The sequence below is a fragment of the Equus quagga genome, chromosome 10 (assembly GCF_021613505.1).
Source record: "Equus quagga isolate Etosha38 chromosome 10, UCLA_HA_Equagga_1.0, whole genome shotgun sequence".
Classification (NCBI taxonomy): Eukaryota; Metazoa; Chordata; class Mammalia; order Perissodactyla; family Equidae; genus Equus; species Equus quagga.
This window is the reverse complement of record NC_060276.1, coordinates 107721352-107743142: the sequence shown is the minus strand read 5'-3', so window position 1 is coordinate 107743142 and position 21791 is coordinate 107721352. Positions and strand designations below refer to the sequence as shown.

Here is a 21791-nt window from a genome sequence, read left to right as displayed (position 1 = left end):
TACAGTTCATAATTTTGAAGATGTAGAGGGAGAGAGATTGATTCCAAGGAACCACCCAACTGATGCTTGCTTCTCTTCCTCTCTTCCTCCTTCCACCTAGGTTTGGTCATTTTTAAACTCAATAACACCTCTACCAGACAGGATCAAGAGGGAGTGAGAAAAGTGAAATGGCATCCTACATAAGCCTTTCTAATAAGATCTAAAGTTCAACTGCAAAAGGGTTTCTGTGGGTCACCCCTGGATTTCAATGATCCATGTTATTCCTGCCAAGCCTGCACAAATGTAACTAAGAACTAATGCCACACGCATATATATATACATACCCTAGGGACCTGTTCCAGAATGGGGTGAAGTTTAAAGAACAAGGCATGACAGAGAGAGGGATGGAGGAGGAGAGGGAAGGAAGAAAGCAAGGAGGGCAAGAGGCTCTTAAACATGACTGTGAATTGCACAAGGATTCTGTGAAAGGTAGAGGCATAGGGCCAAAGCTTAGGAGAATGTGAAGTATTCAAGTGTACATATATGTACAAAATAGAATGAGAATTTCCATTCCTGGCTCACCATGGTTTGCCTGTCCCTGTCTGTGTCTGTCTACACAGTGTCAGATACGTTGGTAACTCGTTTACTTTTTCTCTTTGTATAAAACTTCAAGTGTCTCATCTTATATTTCAATGATTTAGTCAAAAGCAAATTACAAAGAAAGCTAACTTTTTCCAAAAAAACCTACTTCCAGTGATATTATCAAGAGTTGCTTTAAAGCTTTTTAAAAGTCAAACATAAACCAATTGGTATCGTTTTTTCCCTAAACAATGTTTTTTTAAAAAAAGATAACTATTAACAGTATGCTTGTGTTCATTTGTGTGTTCTAATCTGTCAAATACCATGGCCTAGAAAAGGGATAAAAGAAATAAGGGGAGGGGCCGGCCCGGTGGCGCAGTGGTTAAGTGCACACGTTCCGCTTCTCGGCGGCCCGGGGTTCCCTGGTTCGGATCCCGGGTGTGGACATGGCACCGCTTGGCAAAAGCCATGCTGTGGTAGGCGTCCCACATATAAAGTAGAGGAAGATGGGCATGGATGTTAGTTCAGGGCCAGTCTTCCTCAGCAAAAAGAGGAGGATTGGCAGCAGATGTTAGCTCAGGGCTAATCTTCCTCAAAAAAAAAAAAAAGAAGAGGAAAACTTAATAGCAAAACATTCTGGAAATCTGATTTTCCTTTGCAAGGAATGACAATACTGAAGAATCCACCCAAGTTGGCCCCAGGGAGAATGGAAGCGGGGAGAGGGGAAAGAAGCAAGAGAGTGAGGGGGGAGGAGGGTAGAGGGCTCCCTGCTTCAGAGTTCCAGCATCTTCTACAAACCAACCAGATGTGGTTACACAGATTTTACTTGAACTGAAATCTGAAAACACAATACTCATCACTGGTAATTCATAATACTGGGTTCCCAACAAGCAAAATTAACATATAATCACATAATCCAACCATCTCTTTTGATTAATATCTTCACTTTCTCTCCTTGACTCTGACAATAGTGATGATGAGCAATCAAATATCAGAGAGGGAAAAGGCCAGAAAGTAAGGAAAAGCTGAGTCTGGCCCACGTACTCCCACAAAAAGAGAAGAGCCGATACACTGCTGTATGTAAAATAAACTGAACTCTATACACTTTCATTTAGAAAACGCTGAGGAAGAGTGTAAAATCAAATGCAGAATCCAATGATCACATAGAAGCTAACCTTCCCTCGCCCTGGATATATGCTCCCAACATATATCTCATGTCATACCAGGAAATAGGAAAAAGTTAGGAGCCTTCTCTCAAACACAGCTACCCTTCTAACTTCATTCTACTTTCAATCTTGTTACTCAAGATCTGGTTCAAATTTCTTCCTTTGGAAATGTATTTTGCATTCTCTGCTAATGGCCCATCATCAGGCCTAGAGCTATATTCACTACTTATTCTCATGATCCACTTTCCAAAACAGACACTTAATAAGTCTCCTGTCTCCCTCAGCACTCAGTCAGCAAAGACAATTTCTCTGAATCACAGAATTTCAATAGCTTCCCCCTAAATATATAGCTTAATAGCTTGCTCTTTCTCTGGTAGTTTTCCTTTTGGCCACTTGTTTTTTCAAAAGGGTTAGGGTGTTTGAGTACAAGTACATACTTCCAACCGATAATTAAAGTTGGTTCAAAGATGAATACAACGTGGCTTTTTCCTTCAAGGAGCTTACAATCTAGTAGAGAAAATCAAAATCTAAACATGCGCACGCACACACACAAACAAAAAAGAATCTAAGTGTATTAATAGAATGAAATGCAGCCACAAGCATCCAAAAATAAGCATTTAAGATGAGCCACTCACTAAGGCACTATTCCTCATATTACTGCATATATTTTTGAGCGACAAAGGCAGCACGAGAACTTCCACGTCTGCCTTTATTGGTGCCTTGGCTAAGTCATTGTTTATCTCTTCCCACCTCAGTCTCCTTAGATTTAAAACGGACTGATAATGCTGTTTCTCTTACCACCCTTCATGGGGTTATTCTAAGAAGTGAACGAGTCTTTTGGTCTCTCTCTCTCTAAACTGTAAAGCTCTATCCAAGTTAAGGAATTCTTGTTTATAAAATGTCTTTTATTCAAATGTAGCATTTTGTAATTTCCACTCACCCATCTTCTGAAAGCTAATGACTGATAATTCTCTTAATATTAAAGGGGAACATTTTTTAATTAACAAGAGGGTTCCACAAAGGGCTATTATAACAGAAGTATTCAAAAGTTAAATTCTTCTGTGGATCAGCAATAAGAAAAAAATATGAGGGTAGAAAAATCCTATTTACAAAAGCCAACAATAACCACAGTCTAGGTGGGAATGACATTAAAAGGAGTAAGCAAGGCTGCACAAATAAAACCATGACTGACACTTGACTAAAGAGTACCGGCGTCACTGGATCACTAAAATTAGCTGTTTAGAATTCATAAGGGAACATATATTTTAATTTGGTGGTATATTTGCAAGATTTGGTTCACTGTGATGTTTGGGGAGGGGAGAAAAGGTTTTCACTTATGCAACTGTACATAAACACCTTTTATATGACACAATACAAAACTTTTAAACAAAAAAGTCGGGAAAATGTTAATTCTTTCTAAATTGACTTTTAGTTCTAATTTAATTCAAATCCAAATCCAAACGGAATTTTTAAAAACTTAATCGCATGATTTTAGAATAAACAAGTGAGAGTAGCTAACACATTTTTGAAAATGAAGAATGATAATAGGAAGGAGAAAAGCCATGTTATATATTAAAATGTATTATGAAGCCACAAGAGTTAACTATATTGATACAAGAATGGTGAGACAAATTACTGCTACAGAATTAAAAGTCCAGAAAAAATGCCCTAATATATATACAATAACATTATATGACAAATGAGGTGCCACTTGTTAATTAATGGGGGGAAGGGCTGGATTACTCAAATGGTCCTGGAAAAGCGGCTATTTCAAAGTAAAAATCAATTTGCATACTAACCTCATACTATGTATCAAAATTCTATATAGATAAAAAATTAGAGGTGCTGGCCCAGCGGCATAGTGGTTAAGTCCACGTGCTCCACTTCGGTAGCCTGGGGTTCCCAGGTTCGGATCCCGGGCATGGACCTACACACCGCTCATCAAGCCATGCTGTGGTGGTGTCCCACATACAAAAAACAGAGGAAGATTGGTACAGATGTTAGCTCAGGGACAATCATCTTCAAGCAAATAGAGGAAGATTGGCAACAGATGTTAGCTCAGGGCCAATCTTCCTCACCAAAAATAAAAAATTTTCAAAATTAGAAGTAAAAAATGAATGCAGTATAAAGGAGAAGAAAACTTGGGATAATTTATTCAGATAAATCATAAAATAAAATGATATACTAATTTGCATAAAAATGTACTATTTCTGTACAAAACCAACTGTAAACAAAAATGAAAGCCAACAAACTGGGAAGCACAATTTGCCACTAATGACAAAAGAATAATGAACTAATCAGTGAGAACAATATAAAGATCTCAATATAAGAGCAAAGAATATGAACAAATGACAGAGAAAAAAAATGTTCAAGTACTCTATTAACCAAAGGAGTTCAAACTTAAAACACTAATAAGCACTCTCCCCACTTCTCCCCACTTAGTGATGGTGTAAATTGGTGCAGGCCTTCAGGAAATCGATTTGACCATAATGACTGAAAATCCCATAAAATATATACATGCTTCTGTCCAGTAATTCCACATCTAAGAATCTTTCCTAAGAAATCAGCAGAGCTGCAGATAAAGGTTCATGAGTGAAAATAGCCAACAAAGAGTTACGAACAATGGCAAGAAAAATTGGAACCATAAATGGATTCTTTCCTTTCCAGCAAAGAGTCTCTCTATGAAGCACAGAATTTAGACTATAAGAGGCTTGGCTTTTGATTTACAGGGAATCTCATTTTTTTTCTCAAAAAATGAACAATAGAATGCCACAGTCAGTTCTCTACCCTCCTCAAATCGATTACCTAATATTTAGGTCATCCCTAGCAAAACAGTGTCTTTTTGATCCCTCAGACTCACTATCTCCTAGGCAACTGATTGAATGAAGAAAAATATAAAGCTTCACTGAGAACTATATAATTTTAAAGACCTGAATAAATAGAATGACACATCTTGTTCCTCAGCTGGGAGGGGGTAGCGATAGGGTACGTAAAAGAGAGAGACAGACAGCCAGGCACAGCCAGACACTGCATTTTAACACCAATTTGTGTGGAAATCTTTTTTTTAAACAGCTTCATTGAGGTATAATTTCTATCTCATAAAATTCACCCATTTTAAGTGTACAGTTAAATGGTTTCTATATATTTAAAGAATTATGCAACCATCACACCAATCTAATTTTAGAACATTTCCATCACCCCCCAAAAGAACCTCATGCCCATGAGCAGCCACTTTCCATTTCCACACCCAGTTCTAGGCAAACACTACTCTACTTTGTGTCTCTAAAGATTTGTTTATTCTGGACATCCAAATAAATGGAATTACATCACACCTGATCTTTTGTGTCTGGCCTCTTCCATTTAGCATAATGTTTTTAAGCCCCATCCATGTTGTAGCATGTATTGGTACTTCATTCCTTTTCATTGCCAAATAATATTCCATTGTATGGATAAAACACATTTTGTTCGTCCATTCATCAGTCAATGGACACTTGGGTTGTTTCCACTTTCGGCTATTATGAATTGTGCTGCTATGAACATTCGTGTACAAATTTGTATGTGGACGTATGTTTTCACTTCTGTTGGGTGTGGAGTGCTGGGTCATATGACAACTCTATACTTAACAGTTTGAGGAAATGCCAGACTGTTTGCCAAAGCAGCTGCACTGTTTTACATTTCCACCAGCAGAGTATAAATTGTTTATAGTATTCCCTTTTAATTTCTCTAAGATCAGTAGTGATGTCCCCCTTTTAATTCCTCATATTAGTAGTTTAAATCTTCTCTTCTGTTTTTCTTGATCAGTATAGCTAAAGTTTATCAATTTTGTTGACCATTGCAAAGAACCAACTTTTGGTTTCATTGATTTTCTATAGTGTTTTTCTATTGCCTCTTGCACTTATTTCCCCTCTAATCTTTATTATTTCCTTCTTTCTGCTTGCTTTGGGTTTGGTTTAACCCCTTTCTAGTTTCTTAAGGTAGAAAGTTAGGGTACTCACGATTGCACTTCTGGGTATATATGCAAAGGAAATGGAATCACTATCTGGAAGAGATATCTGTTACCCCCATGTTCATTGTAGCATTATTCACAATAGCCAATACATGGAAACAACCTAAGCATCCATCAACAGATGAAGGGATAAAGAAAATGTGACAGATACACACACACACATACACACAGAGGAATATTACTCAGTCATGAAAAAAGAGGAAATCCTACTATTTGGAACAACATGAATGAATCTTGAGGGCATTATGCTAAGTGAAATAAGTTAGAGAAATACAAATCTTATATGTTCTCACCGCAACAACTAAAAAAATGGTAATTACACAAGGTGAAGGATTTGTGAACTTATTGTGGTAATCACTTCACAATATATACACGTATCAAATCATCACACTGTGCACCTTGAACTTACATGATGTATGTCAATTATATCTCACTAAAATCTGAGGGGAAAAAAGAAAGAGTATTGAGATTTGTTTTCTTTGTGAATATAGGCATTTGCAGCTATAAATTTCACTCTAAGTATTACTTTAGCTGCATGCAGTAAATTTTTGGATGTTGGGTTTTCATTTTCATTCAAAGTATTTTGAAATTTCCCTTGTGGATTCTTCTTTGGTCTACTGGCTATTTAGGAGTGTGTTGCTTAATTTCCATATATTAGTGAATTTCCCAAATTTCCTTCTGTTGTTGATTTCTAATTTAACTCCACTGTGGTTGGAGAACACACTTTGTACGATTTTAATCCTTTTAAATTTATTGAGACTTCTTTTATGGCCTATCATATGGTCTATCCTGGAGAATGCTCCATGTGCATCCAATAACTAGTGGCTTCATGGAAACAACACTTTATTACTATTTTCCATAGATCTGTAATTTTTTCCCCAATGCTCTTCGGTCTTCCTAGCAGTTTACCACTTTTAATAACAACTACTACTGTATTCAGCGAATGACTCCCCATCCTAGTTTACTCTATTCCCACCTTCTGCCCTCATATTTATTATCTTTCCTCATTTTTATCCTCACAGTTTCCCTGAGGGAATTAACAAGAGTAGTCTCCTTATTTTACAGATTTAGAAAACAGAGTATGAGACTTGCCTAAAGTCCCTCAGAAACTTCGGGGGTGTAGCAGAAGAGGGGCTTGGAATCTGCCAACAACCATTCTTCCTGCAACAAGGCCCTGTTGCCACTAAGCTTATTCAGGTCTCCAGAGAAACACAAATGGAACAAGCAGTTCAGTCTTCCTCAAATGTGCTTCCTTATGCGCATACACATACCCAGGGGGGAGTTTCTAGCTGTTCTCTCTTTCCCTTCCTGGTTGGGGACAACAAGGGCTGTCCAACTGGCACTGCAGCTGGGCCCACTATCGGCCTGACCTTGGGTTAGGAAGGTGGGCCATGAAATGTCCTTGTTGTTCAGGGTACAACAGTCCCAGGGTCTCACAAGCACAAAAATCTGTAAGTCCAGAGACTAAACTGAGGCTGCAGGTGGCATCTGGGAGACCAGGAAGTGATGACAAACCACTAGGTATAATTAGAAGAAACTGAGGAAGTTGCAAAAGAAAAGGCCCCTTTTCCAGGGCTTTTTTTTTTTTTTTTTTTGAGGAAGATTAGCCCTGAGCTAACTACTGCCAATCCTCCTCTTTTCACTGAGGAAGCCTGGCCCTGAGCTAACATCCATGCCCATCTTCCTCTACTTTATATGTGGGATGCCTACCACAGCATGGCCTGCCAAGCGGTGCCATCTCCGCACCTGGGATCCGAACCAGCGAACCCCAGGCCGCCGAGAAGCAGAACGTGCGAACTTAACTGCTGCGCCACCGGCCGGCCCCTCCAGGGCTTTCTACAAGTAAGGACAGCTACTGTCCCAATGCCTCTTATTAATTACCTTTAATTAACCTACCAGTTCTCTACCCAGAACAATCTTCCTTTGGAAAGGAAGATCCCATGTGAGCTCTGGCAAAGGTCAGTCCCCCAGATCAGACGGGTATCCTTTCAGGTCCCCTAGGGAGAGGCTCCATGTCCTCTTTCCTGGCATGTCGATGAGTGGGTCCCTGCATCAGGCCAAAGGCTGGGCCACCATCAGGGACCTCAGCCACCTCAGGAATCCTGATTCCAGAACTCTAAAATGGCAGAATATGTAAGTTTTCTTTACGGCGCCACATATGGGTTCATTACCTGAACTCAAAATGGCAGCCTCTTTCACTAATAGGGGAAGAAAGTAAACAAAGCTCTTATTTATGTCCATGCAGAGTTTTAATGGTATCGAGCAAAGCTAAGATTCCCTGTCTTTCAACTGAAGCAGATAGAGAACGCAAGGGGACTGTTTTGATGACATGGGACCACTGTTTTTTCATCACTATAAAATCCACCCATGGAATCCCAGGTTCTATCCTGACCCAAGTCCCAGGTAGACCCAGCCTTGCCATTCACTGGGTCAGCTCACCCAGCCCACTTTTCCTGCCAAAACCCAGCCCAGGGAGACACTCTTAGACACAATGACCCAAGAAATGATCAAGGGAAACAATTCCTTTCAGCTCGTCACTTGAAAAACTATGAAAAGGGCTGGCTTTCAAGTTTTAGATTTGGGGAATGTTCTCCCAGCATCATCTAACTTGTGTTTTCACAGCCACAGGCTTTCGAAGTGTCATCAGTCATTTCTCTGCTGACTCACTTTAACATTCCCTGTGCAAGGGAGAATCTAAAGATGATCTCAGAGATGCTTAGACAGCATCTTGACCTGCATTTTAAAGCCCAGCACATCCCAAAGCAGAGTCCTAACTAGTACTCAGTAAAATACGGTTCTGTGGTCAAAGACAAGCAGGTTTCCTCACCATAGGACATCTGAGAGCCTGCAATGTGCTGATGTGCTTGTCAGTCTCTAAAAAGGTGTTGGTGTGTACAGCTGTAGCCAAAATTTGTTTGTCCAGAGAGCTAATTTTCTCTCCCTCTTTGTCTCCTCTCTCTGCTTCTCTCTTTTGTGGAATATTTTGCAGGGCTATAATTCTGTGCAACACACATTGAGAAATGCTGGCCTGATTTCTATCTGAGTGCTCCACACTTGTTGCATGGTCTCCTCTCTAGTAAATGGAAATATACAATAGCATCCCTTTCAGAACATGTCTTATACAAACTTGGACCCACCAAGGTCCAACTCATGACCGGTGGGAATAAGCACTGTATACAATGGTGCGATGTGGTTGAACTCAGTGCTCTCCTCAGAGCCTGGTGGACTGTATGGAGCGTGTACAATTCCAGCATTCTGCACACGTGGATTGTACACTCCTCTGAAACATGAGAAAACGTCAGTCATTCCCATTTATATGGACTCCCTGACTTTTAAAGGTACCTGAGGTTTCATGCCAGAAATATAAAAAACAAAATAGGAAGACAGATTTACAAGTGGGTTATGTGCTATGCACAGTGTTTGGAATTCTGAATGTTCTTCCCACAGAAACAAAGTCATAAGCGGTGACTAAGTTTCCAGACTAACCTGCAATGTCGCTGAAACAAGGCACATCCACAATGTTGTCAACTAACAAAAACCGAAAAGCAATGAAATTAAAGAAGAAAGACTTTTATTTATCAAGGATACTTATGCTTGGTGGGATACCTAGAGTGGGGCAGGGGGGCAGGAGGGCAGCTTGTGGCCAGGCAAGAAGGGGCTTCATCTAGAGAACTGACAAACGAGAATGAAGCCAACGAAGTCAGCTGGCTTTTTATTTCGCTACCTGCTGACAACTGAAAACAATATCAGTAACAAAATATTGCTCCTTAGAGGAAACTGGGTTCAACGAGAAACGAAGAAGTAGTCAGGGGTACTTGGAGCTATAAGGAGGAGACTTGGCTTACCTGTAGAGATTTTAGTGTAATTCTTTACTGTGTCCAAATTAATACCTCTACCTAGAATCACGCATACAGGAGTTCTTTCTTTTTATGCTTATGAACAATGATCCTGGTCCGTAAAGTTAGAACAGATGGAACAAGGATGGAGAAACAGATTCTGTGAGTTCAATGAGCAAATATCAGAAGAGAAAGGAAAGGAGCTAAAGAGAACATGTGTGTAATGTGAGAAGCCATGGATCTGAGATGGAATTGCATGAATTGAGAACACTAAGTCAGAGGAACCCCAGGCATCTTGCACAAGGTTTCCCCAGGGAGAAAGAAAAGGTAAAGAGGAGGAGTTTCTGAGGAGCGCCACCAGGTGGAGCCACCACCACAAAACCACTTCACGGGCTTGGGTGGAAACCCAGCAGGAGTATGGTGGAAGTCTAAATCAACGATTGTTCCATGGGACACTCATTACTCTACTGTTAACGCCTTGGAACCAGGACAGAGAGATCAAAGAGAGATAAACAGAAGGAAAATTCTAAAAACCAATTTTGTCAATGACCCACACATAAAAATGTGTAGAAAAGATAAGATAGCAATACCCCTCCAGAATGGCTTTTTTCACCCATTTCACCACCACCCCTAGACCCAAGAGACAGTACTTCTCAGATAAGAAAATGAACAAGGGCCACATACTCTATCAATTACTGGTCCTAACACAGGCTCCCAACAGAACTTGTCAGAAATGCAGCCAGGGATCAGTAACTTTAAAAGACCTCTATATGGTCCCTTTACTCTCAAGCTTTCAAGAATGAAGGCCCACTGGGAAAAAAAGGCTATAAATGCATATATAGATACATTCACATAGACATATATTATTGAATGACTATGTATTATATCCATCCATGTTCACTGCCAGGTTGCCAGCTTTATCTTTCCCTCCCTATGGAAAAGACCAGCTCAGGGGCTGGCCAAGAACCTCCATACAACAGTAATGCCTTCTCTTAACTCTTATTCTTTTACCCACCCATCAAAGTCAGCAATTTAGGTAAAATCGACAGGTGATTTGGAAACTCAAAGAAAAATCTGACCCAACATGCCACATTTTCAAATTCGTAGTTAACTGGGGGTAATTCACATTTGTTTCCTCAAAAGGAAATTTGAAAGGAAAAAAGTCCTGTCTCTATAAACAAATCCTCAGATCTTACATCTACCTTAAACAACGAAGCACTGGAAAACCAAAGCAGTTGACATTTTCTTTATTAAGGACACACTTTTTCCATCCTTTGTTTATAGTTTCATTTCAAACAAAGAGCCCACAGCCTACCAAGATCCAGGCCACTGCCTCCAAGCCAACACAAAAGTTCCATGCTAGCACCCACACATTTGCACATGCACACACATACACACACACTCACTCACTCATGTTCTAATGAACAAGTCAACAGATACCTCAAGAACAGTGTTCCGAGTAGCCAAGTAAATGCTAAAGAAATGAAAGCTTGAAAAAATGTTTCCCCTTCAGTCGAGACAAGGGAGGGAGGTCTCTACGGCCAGATCTGTGTAGGGATTGGAATGACTAGTGCTGAAACTGTGAGGAAGAGAGAGATAAATGCTAGGTAAAATTCTTCTGACAGCTACAGGCAGCAGACCAAAATGGAGAGCCCTTCCATGCGGCAAACATGAGGCCCAGATTCTGTTGAGGGGCACGTATGTATCACCCATCCACACACAAAACGAATTCTGAAGAATTTCTGCACTTTTAAAGCAACAGTGTGTCACCAGAGGCAGAGCAGCTGTTGGTCCTTCTGTTAAGGAAAGCTTTTGAATTAAACCTGTCTGAAGGACTGAACACATGAGAAATGAGCCCACAGAGTCACGGTCTACATTTAAAGTCACATCCACATACCAACTCCCCATCTCAACTTGAATCTCATCTCGTAGCTTCAGTGCTGCTAAACCTGTTACAAATAACACCTTTTAGACCATCAGATCTTTCAGCATTAACCTCTGGAAGGGGCAGTAAAATGCAAATGCATAACAAACCTTAAATAAAGATGGTAAAAGCAGTTTATCTTTCAGAAGGCAGATGCCAAAGTAGCAGAGCGACTTAAAAAGATGATTATAAAATACATTTTATATCAGGAAAGCATAACAATAACAATAATAACAGCAAAGAAGAAGAAATGTGCAAAATACAATAGAGACTTACCAAACACTGAATTCATGATAAACTGGAAATAGAAACAAGGACATATAAAGCCAACCAGAAATCCGTGGAGTGGCTTCACATTCAGAATGACAGAAGTAAATAAGAGACATAGCCCCACCTTGCCATAAAAAATGTATAGCACTTTTTTAACATTTCCCAAGAGATATAACAGACTGGAACTGTTTGCAGGCAGTACTGGCTGGTATTTTTCTAGTCTTTCTATCTGCCCCAACACCAAGCACAAGGGCAGGCCAATAGTAGGCACGCTGTCAACATGTGATACTGAATGTTCCTAAGTATCCACCCAAAAGTGAGGAAGGAACAATGTCCAAAATTACAGGCAGCAGGAGGGGTTCAAAGAGAGGTGGAGAGGCAGCTTCCCCATGAGGTCTGCTAACAATGCAAAAATGCGGAAACGAGAGCCCTGAAACACAAGCTGGTCCTTACACAGGCCAGCAGGATAGATTAGAGCCTGGATGCTTAACCTATCACATGGATAAAGCTGGTGGAGAGACCTTTCTAAGGATGAAACCAAATTATTTTTTAATTTTAATTCAAGTAGAGAAGAGTTCATATTCAAATGGACAAAATCTTCCTTGTTCATTTTCAATAATGCACTTAGAGTATCTGCTATTAACTGTTAAAATGTCCATTTTGTTCCGTTTTGTTTTAAACTTGAGGTTTGAATGATTTTTTAAAAAATTCCTCCATATATCAATGTTCCAATTTAGGAGGGCCCATTAGTCTCCTATATGGGCTTAACAACAGAAGAAACAAAAGAATAAATCATTCTCAGGGGCCAGGCCGGTGGCTCAGCGGTTAAGTTTGCATGTTCCGCTTCAGCGGCCCCGGGTTCGCCCATTCAGATCCCGGGTGTGGACCTGGCACTGCTTGGTATGCCAAGCTGTGGTAGGCGTCCCACATATAAAGTAGAGAAAGATGGGCACGGATGTTAGCTCAGGACCAGTCCTCCTTGGCAAAAAGAGGAGGATGGGCAGCAGTTAGCTCAGGGCTAATCTTCCTCAAAAAAAAAAAAAAAAAGAAATCATTCTCAGAAGGAAACAGACAATCTTTTTCTGTCTGGTTCATAAGAACGACATTTGGCTACAAGGAAAGTTTTCAGATTTTCTAGCTGCAATTTGTCAACATACTGGAGTCTGGGATAATTTCAGGATATACAACATCCATGCTGCAAATTTAAATGAAAAATGACTTCTTAATCCTTGGGAAAGTCTTGTTTCAAACAGGAAGCTCCTTCACTGTGACGCGGGTAACAACTAGAGAAGTGGCCCGGGGTGGGTGCAGCCACAACTGCCCCTACAGTCCTAACGCCTGGAATGTATAGCTGATGGCTGCCAAGCCAGCTGGAGGATCTGCTCGCTCGCTCTCAATTTCAGTCACATGTTTTTCTCAAGTGAAAAGCCCATGGAGTCATTCCAGTACCTCCCTAAATCAACTCTGTAGAAATTTGCAAAGGTTAAAGCTGAAAACTGAAACTAATTGGTCCCCAAACTAATGTTTCCACAGTCCTGGCCTTTTCTGAAGGCTATGAACAGCTTTCTTCAAACCCAGGGTATCTTTTGACCTTATGCAGGTGCCTGGGGAGCGCGAGCTCATCCTACACTTGAGGTGCTATGACTCATTCGCCATTGCTGCAAAGCGAGGCATGTCCCCAAATGCAAAAACTGCTAGACACAACTCGGCAAACTTCTTCAGCTAAGTCTATGTCAAGTTCAAGACCCCATGGAGTGGATCAATTTCAGACTCATGATAGAAATATTCTTCGATCTTTCTTTATTAAACCAACGCTAAGCCTGTATCAAATAATAAGGCCCATATAAAGGAAACAGTTATCTCATCTTTGATAAAGATAAAGATCTTGGGTTACTTCTATTAAACTCTCACAGGATCCAAGGCTGAATCGTAAGGTGGACTTACATACTGTAAGAAAGATCCCATGTTAGTGAATCAAATCAAGCTGTCACCAAACTCTGAAAGTAACTTCCCTCCATAACAACAGCAATAGACAAAAACTTTCAAGAGATTTCTAGGGACAAACTTGACGGAACCCGGGGACGGAGGAGACTTCAGTCATTTACGAAAACTCATAAAACTTGAAAAATTAGTTGGACGGAAGTGTTTACAAGTAACTAGAATCATCCCACAGATTTAGCCTCTGATCCTTGTTTTAAGGGAAAAAAAGTGGTTTTTCATTGATTTGGGGTGGGAAAAAAATGTAGCTTTTGAGCTCAGCACAATGACCTATTTATCTGGCCTGACAAGGCCAATCAATCCGGCCCGCTGTTTATTAGAAGGAGTAGTAGGATACTGTGAGTCTTGACGGGTGGGGGCAGGGCCAAAGACGGGACAGGCCCTGGCACACAATGCTTCCCTTCAGCTGGAAATTTATGTTTGGTCCAGGTGACCCGGGGTCAGTGTGAAGCCTGGGACAGAAAGAAGATGGTTTGTTATGTGTTTCATATTTACAGAATGCCTCCATGTGCTAGGGTCTCAGAGCCACTGGCGGATTCAATATGTAAAATACCTAAGAGTAAAACATTGGTCATAATCAGGCTGTAGGCCTAAGGTGGAGGCTAAAAAGGGACAGAAGTCAGTAAACCACCCCTTTTAATGCCATTTTCTGGTTAATGAAAAATTCCACAGGGGACCTCAAAGGCCAGATTTTTAGTTGTCAAGAGATAATTATCTGAAAAGTTAGATTCCTTCGTTGATTTAAAGTTCTCAGGTAATTTTATCGAATTTATCTGGATAATTAACTTAATTCCTTAACTTAATTAATTCCTTATCTTGTTAAATTAATTAATTACCTTAATTCTCCTGTTTACTTTACAAAAACAGGCCTGGCAGGAGACCCATTGCTGCCCGTCAATGTGTATGCAATTCCTCAGCCCATGACCAAAGAAGCATCAGGAGGAAGGGGAGGGGCTCAGATCAGCAAAGGAGGCTGGGGAATGTAGAAAGACACACTGAACTCTAGCTCTCCTAATCCAATGAGGGCAGGCCTCAGGAGTTCTGGAACTTACTTGCAAGAATGCAGGAGGCGCTTTTGGGGACAAGTATAGTTTTACAGCAAAGTATGCTTAATTCTTAAAATGGGAAATCCCCTGCACTGGTTGGATGGGATTTAAAAAAACAACAACAAAAAACAGAAAAAGAAGAAAAGGAAGAAAATCCTATAGCTGCTAACCAGCGTGGGCCTCCAGCCAATATTTAATCTGAATAATTCAAAAAAGGAAATGTAACCCAGGGCAGCTGGAGGGGGTAGAGGAAGAGGCAGGAAGGAAGAGAGACACAAAGCTAATGTCTCAGGCACTATGATCAATGGACTGTTTATTGGACAAATTCTTATGCTGTCTAAATTTTATGAAAGATTAGCTGTTCTTCCCCCATGGTTATGTAAACTTGCTTCTTTTTTCTTTTTAATGGAACTCTTTGCTAATACATTTCCTGCTCCTGCTTTTGAACAGCTCTATATTTCTCTTTAAGGAAGTAATCAGGCTGTGAAAAGCCTGCAGCCGAATGCTCACCTACCGCGGGCATGCTTGGTACGCACCCTGGTTGATTCATGGTGAGGGCAGGGGCGGAAAAAACTGAGGGCATCTAGTGTGACTATGGCATAAAACTGAATAGAGACCTCTCAGCAATCTTATATTCTCTTTTCTGTCGTTTCAAACAACAATGTCACAAAGGGGGAATGGGGAGAAAACAAACTCCAACGCTGACACCTGAAAATCTGCCTTGAGGTCTCAAAAGAGGGAAACAAAATGGCTAAAGGTCTCTTGGTTAGATGGAAGTGTGGGCTCTATCTTCACACGTATGGCTCCTAAACCAAGAGAGACAAGGTCTGTTTGGGAGCCCAGTGGTTAGAGAGAGAAAGACCCTGATAAAGCCTGCTCTTACTTTAAGAAGAGAGCATGGCCAGACATATACAACTCAGCCTGCACCACAGCATTCTCTAAAGTCACCTTTCATCCACAAAAATAGACATGAAAGCGAAAGCTGAAGTCCTAGAAAAATCGGCATTTACAAATTTAGTCTACTTTCCCATTGTCAAAAAAATTTTTATTCATTCCCTTTATTATAGCTATTGTATTGTTACTTGCCGTGTGTGTGTGTCTCTAAAATTTATTAAAAAACAAAAGGGCAAATGCCATTCAATTTTCCAGCAATTCAAAATTGGACACAGTTCAGCCAGAAGTTTCCAGTTTCGCTTTGTGTGTGGGGAGAGGGCTCTTTCCTCTTTTCCATACCTCTCTTATTGGTTCTTAGGATTGTTTCAGAAGACAGCAAAGCATTTCCGCTGGACACTTCGTGCAGGGGCTTTTCTGGAGCTTTGCTAGAGAGAGGGTCTTTCTTCATCTCTTTCTTTATTTCCTGTGAGGATAGATAAAAGGAAAACAACATTGTAGTTTGAAATTTTGGAATGCCTTTTTGACTATTTTAAGCTTCAGCTTTCTGAAAATGAACTATAATGATCTCAACTCAGCATAACGTGATGTTTGAAAAACACCGTTTCCTATATTTTTGTAGCTTGTTTTCCTTACATTTACTAGAGATGCTCCTGGTCCTATAAAATGGAATGATGTCCAATATGGTTATGTGACCTTATGGGACTACGGCCATTCCAAGTGACCATAAAGAATGAATGATACAGAAAGGCCACGGTACAGCTCTAAGTGACAGCCTGCTCTCCTCTTTGAACAATGACAAGCTTTGGCCAAGTAGAGTCATCCCTTAAAAGCCTTCTGGTTTCTCTTCTTCCCGACAGGGGTTTAGAGAAGCATATTCTCAAATCACGATTGTGCTCACAACTATGCTAAACCCCAAGCGATAATGATTTAAGTTCATTTACAGTTGTCTAGTTCCTCTGCCTTTCATAACTCTTGACAAAGAAAAATATAAGGATAATGAACCGAAATAAAGACTGTCATTCTAGGCCAAGGGTCAGCAAACTACAGCCCATCATCTATTTTCACAAATAAAGTTTCATTACAACACAACCACCTTCATTCGTTTCAGTATTTTCTATGGCTGCTTTGATGCTACGAAGACAGAGTTGCGTCGTTGGAACAAAGATCAAAGCCAAAAATACCTGGCCCTTTACAGAGAAAGTCTGCTCTAGGTGGTCTCTTATGAAAGCTCCATTAACATCTGGATTTTTAAAACCTGATGGCTGATACAATTATTTCAAATTACTTTAATAATTTACATAATTATTTTCTAAGGCATTAATAGCCTGAAATGATAGTAACGCACACTGCAGGCCTGGACTAGGGGGATTCTGGGCTTGTCTGAACCCATGATCATGCTGACTTGGGAAAAAGAGGAAGCTAAGGGCTAGACCCAAAGCATGTGAGTGGCCGGAAGAGCTCACAGATGAGAGAGGTGTTCTTTAGAAAGAGCCCGGGGCAAGAAATGGGGATGGGCTCCTTCTATGGAATGAACATGAAGATGGGAGATTAGGTAGGGGGACACAATTTGGCCTGGGCAGAGGTGGAAAGAAAAGAACAAAAGCTTGTCAAAACATAGCCACAGCCTGGCAGCTTCCTACACACCCGAGCATTAGTTACTGTATCCAATTCCCCGATTGCTGGCTCTGTTCACAACAGCCTCACCCTCTCTCCCTCACCAGGGCCCCACCGGAAACCAGCAACTGTGGCTGGTGCTTTGCTGGGTTGGTTGAGAGTTTCAACTGGCGTCCCAGGCCGACACAGCATAAAGCTGTGTGCACGCGTATGTATGTACACGGACTCCTACCTCAGCAGCCCCAGCACCTGCTAGAACAGCAGTTGCCGGGGGCTTCTGCAGCCTCGCAGGCAGATGGCATCAGGGGACAATCTGCAAACATTGTCTGCCTGAGCTGCATGATGGCTGCCAGTCTGCTATGGCTCTAGAAGTAAAGAAAACAAGCCACCACGGGGGCTCACTCTCCAACGGTTGCTTCTTTGGGGGTAGAACAGTTGCTCAAACCTCACTTTCCATTGCAGTGTGGATATGACCATGCACACACAAATTTCCCACCTGGACACAATGTAATACAGTGATACAACATCCAATTTTGCCAAGGAGTAACTCGGAGAAGTTCAGTGGGTTGCGGGCGACACGGCAAGCATTTGCTTAGCATTAACTGCTAATGGCATGCAGTTGGAGAAGGGTAAAGGAGAGGGAAATGTCTGAGAGACTAGGGTGATCCCTGGAGAAAGCCTCAGAAGCCATGGTTGTCAAGAATGCTCACACCCAAGGCTTCAGAGCAGCACCCCACGAGCTTAGAAAGGACTCATCTGATCAAGCAGGTACTTAAGGGCTGAGAAACCAGAGCTAGGAGAGAGGTTGGTTCATAAATCCCAGATTCTGTTGTCCCCCTCAATGATTACTCCCATTTGCCAGATAGAGAAGCCTAATAATGACCAAATTTCTTAAGTTGCTTCTTAGAGGAAAGCAGGGAGGAGACAAAACTTAAAATATGCCTTGCATTTTTCCAGAGAAACCAATCAGACACATGCGTATGGGAGTGCATCCTGCAGCCTCTCCACCTGCACAACACCCAGGTACACCAGGCTCGAGGCAGCCCCACCCAAACCCAACATCTCCCCTCCAACCTGCCCCTTCTCTAGGAGAAACGGGAGCCATCTTGCTTGACAGCCCATCATCTACCCAGTTCCCCAGGCTGGAAAACTCAGTGTTAACCCCCATATCTAACCAGTCACCCAGTTGGGCTCTATCTACTTCCTCAATCTGTTTCTCTCTATTCGTCCCATACTGCCTTAAAAACATGAATACCAGGCAAAGAACTTGAACAGATGTTTCTCTAAAGAAGATATACAAATGGTCCATAAGCACACAATTAGACACTCAACATCATTAGCCATTGGGGAAATGCAAATCAAAATCACAATGAGATACCCCCCTCATACCCACTAAGATGACTAGACTTTAAAAAAAAAAAAGGAAGACAAGTGTTGATGAGGATGTGGAGAAATTGGAACCCTTGTACATTGCTAGTGGGAATGTAAAATGGTACAGCCAATGTGGAAAACAGTATGGTGGTTCCTCAAAAAGTTAAACATATAAATACCATATGACCCAGCAATTCCACTCCTAGGTATATACCACAAAAAATTGAAATCAGGGACTTAGATACTTGCAGGCAAACGTTTACTGCAACATTATTCACAATAGCCAAAAAGTGGAAACAATCCAAGTGTCCATCAACAGACGAAAGGATAAACAAGATGTGGTATATACACGCAATAGAATATTAGCCTTAAAAGGAATAAAATTTTGATACATGCTACAACATGAATGAGCCCCAAAAACACTATTCTAAGTGAAATAAGCCAGACACTAAAGGACAAATACTGTATCATTCCACTTTTATGAGGCACCTAGAAAAGGCAAATTCACAGAGACAGAAAGTAGACTGGAGGTTACCAGGGAGTGTGTGGGGGGGAGGGAGATGGGAGTTAATGTTTAATAGTTACAGAGTTTCTGTTTGGAGTGATAAAAAAGTTTTGGAAACAAATAGTGGTGATGGTTGCACAACACTGTGAATGTAATTAATGCCATTGAACCATTTTAAATGGTTAAGACGGCAAATTTTATGTTATATATAATTTACCCACAATAAAAAATACATAGGAATACCAGCTAACATTTGAGAGCTTACCATGTGCTAAAGCCTGCTTTAAGAATTCCACCTGGATTGCAACTTTTGAGCTGCACAACAGCCCTGTTCACAGATGCACATGCGAAGACATAGGGAGCTGAGGAAACCTGCCCGAGGTCAAACAAGCAAGAGCCAGAATTGGAACCCAACCTGTCTAGCTTCAGGGCTCATCTCTAAACCACTCTTCCTCTGAGTCCTGCCTGGATGATAATAATGTCTCCCTGCCTCCAGTCTCTCTCCTCCCAGTTCAGCCTTCACACTGCCACAAGGACACTTTCCTAAAACAAATGTCTGCTCTTGGCACTCCCCTACTGAAATCCTCCAGGTACTTCCAAAAGACCACAGAACAAGCTCTTTCATTTAAAAACTTTCCAAATTGCACAGCAAGCCACAAGTAACCTGGGTACTCACTTCTGGCTCAAACTATCTGACATGCATGCTGACCACATGGTACCGGTTACCATGCAAATGCAAGCTGGGGAATGCACTGCTTGAACAACACCTTGATGTTCACAGATGTCTGAAGTCATGGAATCTTATTGGTAGGCTCTAAAAATAGGTGATGTCATTGGCAATGATACAACTTTACTCTGGCAACGGCTTATATAAACTAAAGTGCTTTAGCAGATATTTTTTCACTTGTTTCTCATAATAACACTGTCACTGCAATTTTTCCCAACTGGTTTATTTTTGCATATACAAATTGTGAGACCCAGTCAGAGAGAACACAAGACCAGTCAAAGGCCACAAAGCTAGTAAGGGGTAGGGTGGCCATGAGACCCAACTCTGGGCCTTCTAGACAGAGCTCTCCCGCTACACCTCATCTCCCAGGAAGAAGCAGTGCCATGGCTATAGTGGGGAGATTCAACATCACCCCAACCATGGCTCTAGGGAGTCTTAGCTTCCCTCCATGCCTAAACAATGTAATGGGGGCCGGCCCAGTGGTGCAGGGGTTAAGTGCACACGTTCTGCTTCAGCGGCCCGGGGTTTTCCGGTTCAGATCCCGGGTGCAGACACAGCACCGCTTGACAAGCCACGTTGTGGCAGGCATCCCACATATAAAGTAGAAGAAGATGGGCACGGATGTTAGCTCAGGGCCAGTCTTCCTCAGCAAAAAGAGGAGGATTGGCAGCAGATGTTAGCTCAGGGCTAATCTTCCTCAAAACAAACAAAAAACAATGTAATGTACTCTTTATCCATAAGCCCATGAGTACTGATGCCCAATCCTTGAAATCTTTTATCATCCATACAAAAAACCCCTTTGCTACAGAGGAGAGTGGACTTGGCACTGGACTAATTCCTGCCTGCTTATAGCCGCCAGCATCCGTATACCTGGAGCTCTCCGAGGTTCTGATCCAGGTCCTGGGACCCTGGATTTCCTGGGTCTGAGTGTTCCTAGACCCCAACCCTCAATCTCAGCTTTTTGACCACTAGGCCTATATTTTTAACCACTTGTTAAGGACCTGGATCCTACTATCCCAGCAGTAGAGGTGACACCCTGGGCCAGAACTGTGGGCCACGGAGGCTTATAGAAATTCATACATGCCCACATGTATAAATCAGCAATGACTGTGCTTGCTTAAAGACACTACAGAATAGTCAGGGTATTGGTAAACCTCTTTAGGAGGTAAAGAAAATCAAATCCAGCTTCTCTTTATCTCATATCTGATGCCTTACCAATGGAAACTCGGCGTGTACAATAAAATTGAGGCCATCAATAAGATATCGATGCTGCAACAAGACTTAAGCTGTGTCATAAGGACCATCTGAGTAAAGGGAGAGGAGAACTCACATCATTTCTGCTTCCCAAAGCACTATTCTGATCAGAGGCTGAGATGGCTCACTCACATCTGGAGGCCAAAACGCCCCAATAATGCTACACCAGCAAAAATTCTCCATGACGCATTTAGCAGCCTGCAAACAGCAGCCTCACTGGGCAAACACATAATTTGTACGCAACTGGGAGCTAAACTAGCATAGTCTGCTTTCTGATAAGTGGAGCTGCCTGGATGTGGCTGGCTGCTGAGCCAAGCAGGCCACCTCTTTTCTCCTCTCTCTCCCCATTCATTACCTACTATACAGGTACTGGGGGTTTGGCTAGGTTGAACCATAACTTCTTTCAATTAACCAAAATACTACATAGTAAAACACCAATGAAAGTCTGGTTTGGGAGCCCCTCCCTCCTCTTACCCTTTATGTCTTCTACCAACCTGGATACAGGTCAAGACACAGGATTCATGGTGAATGAAGAGAATGATGCTGTGAGTCAAAAAACCAGAACTAGTCATGGCATCATCAGTTATCACGTGGGTGACCTTGGGGGAAAGACTGAGAGCCT

General features: G+C 41.5%; 1 protein-coding gene across 2 annotated transcripts in view; it reads right to left on the bottom strand.

Annotated features, from left to right (window-relative positions):
- The window catches only part of SH3KBP1 (SH3 domain containing kinase binding protein 1), a 313922-nt gene that overhangs the window by 173928 nt on the left and 118203 nt on the right, over positions 1-21791 (bottom strand). For both annotated transcript variants that reach the window (XM_046673657.1, XM_046673658.1), the window contains one exon: positions 16038-16161. In XM_046673657.1, the coding sequence (XP_046529613.1) occupies positions 16038-16161 (124 nt within the window). The remainder of the gene's footprint in view (positions 1-16037; positions 16162-21791) is intronic.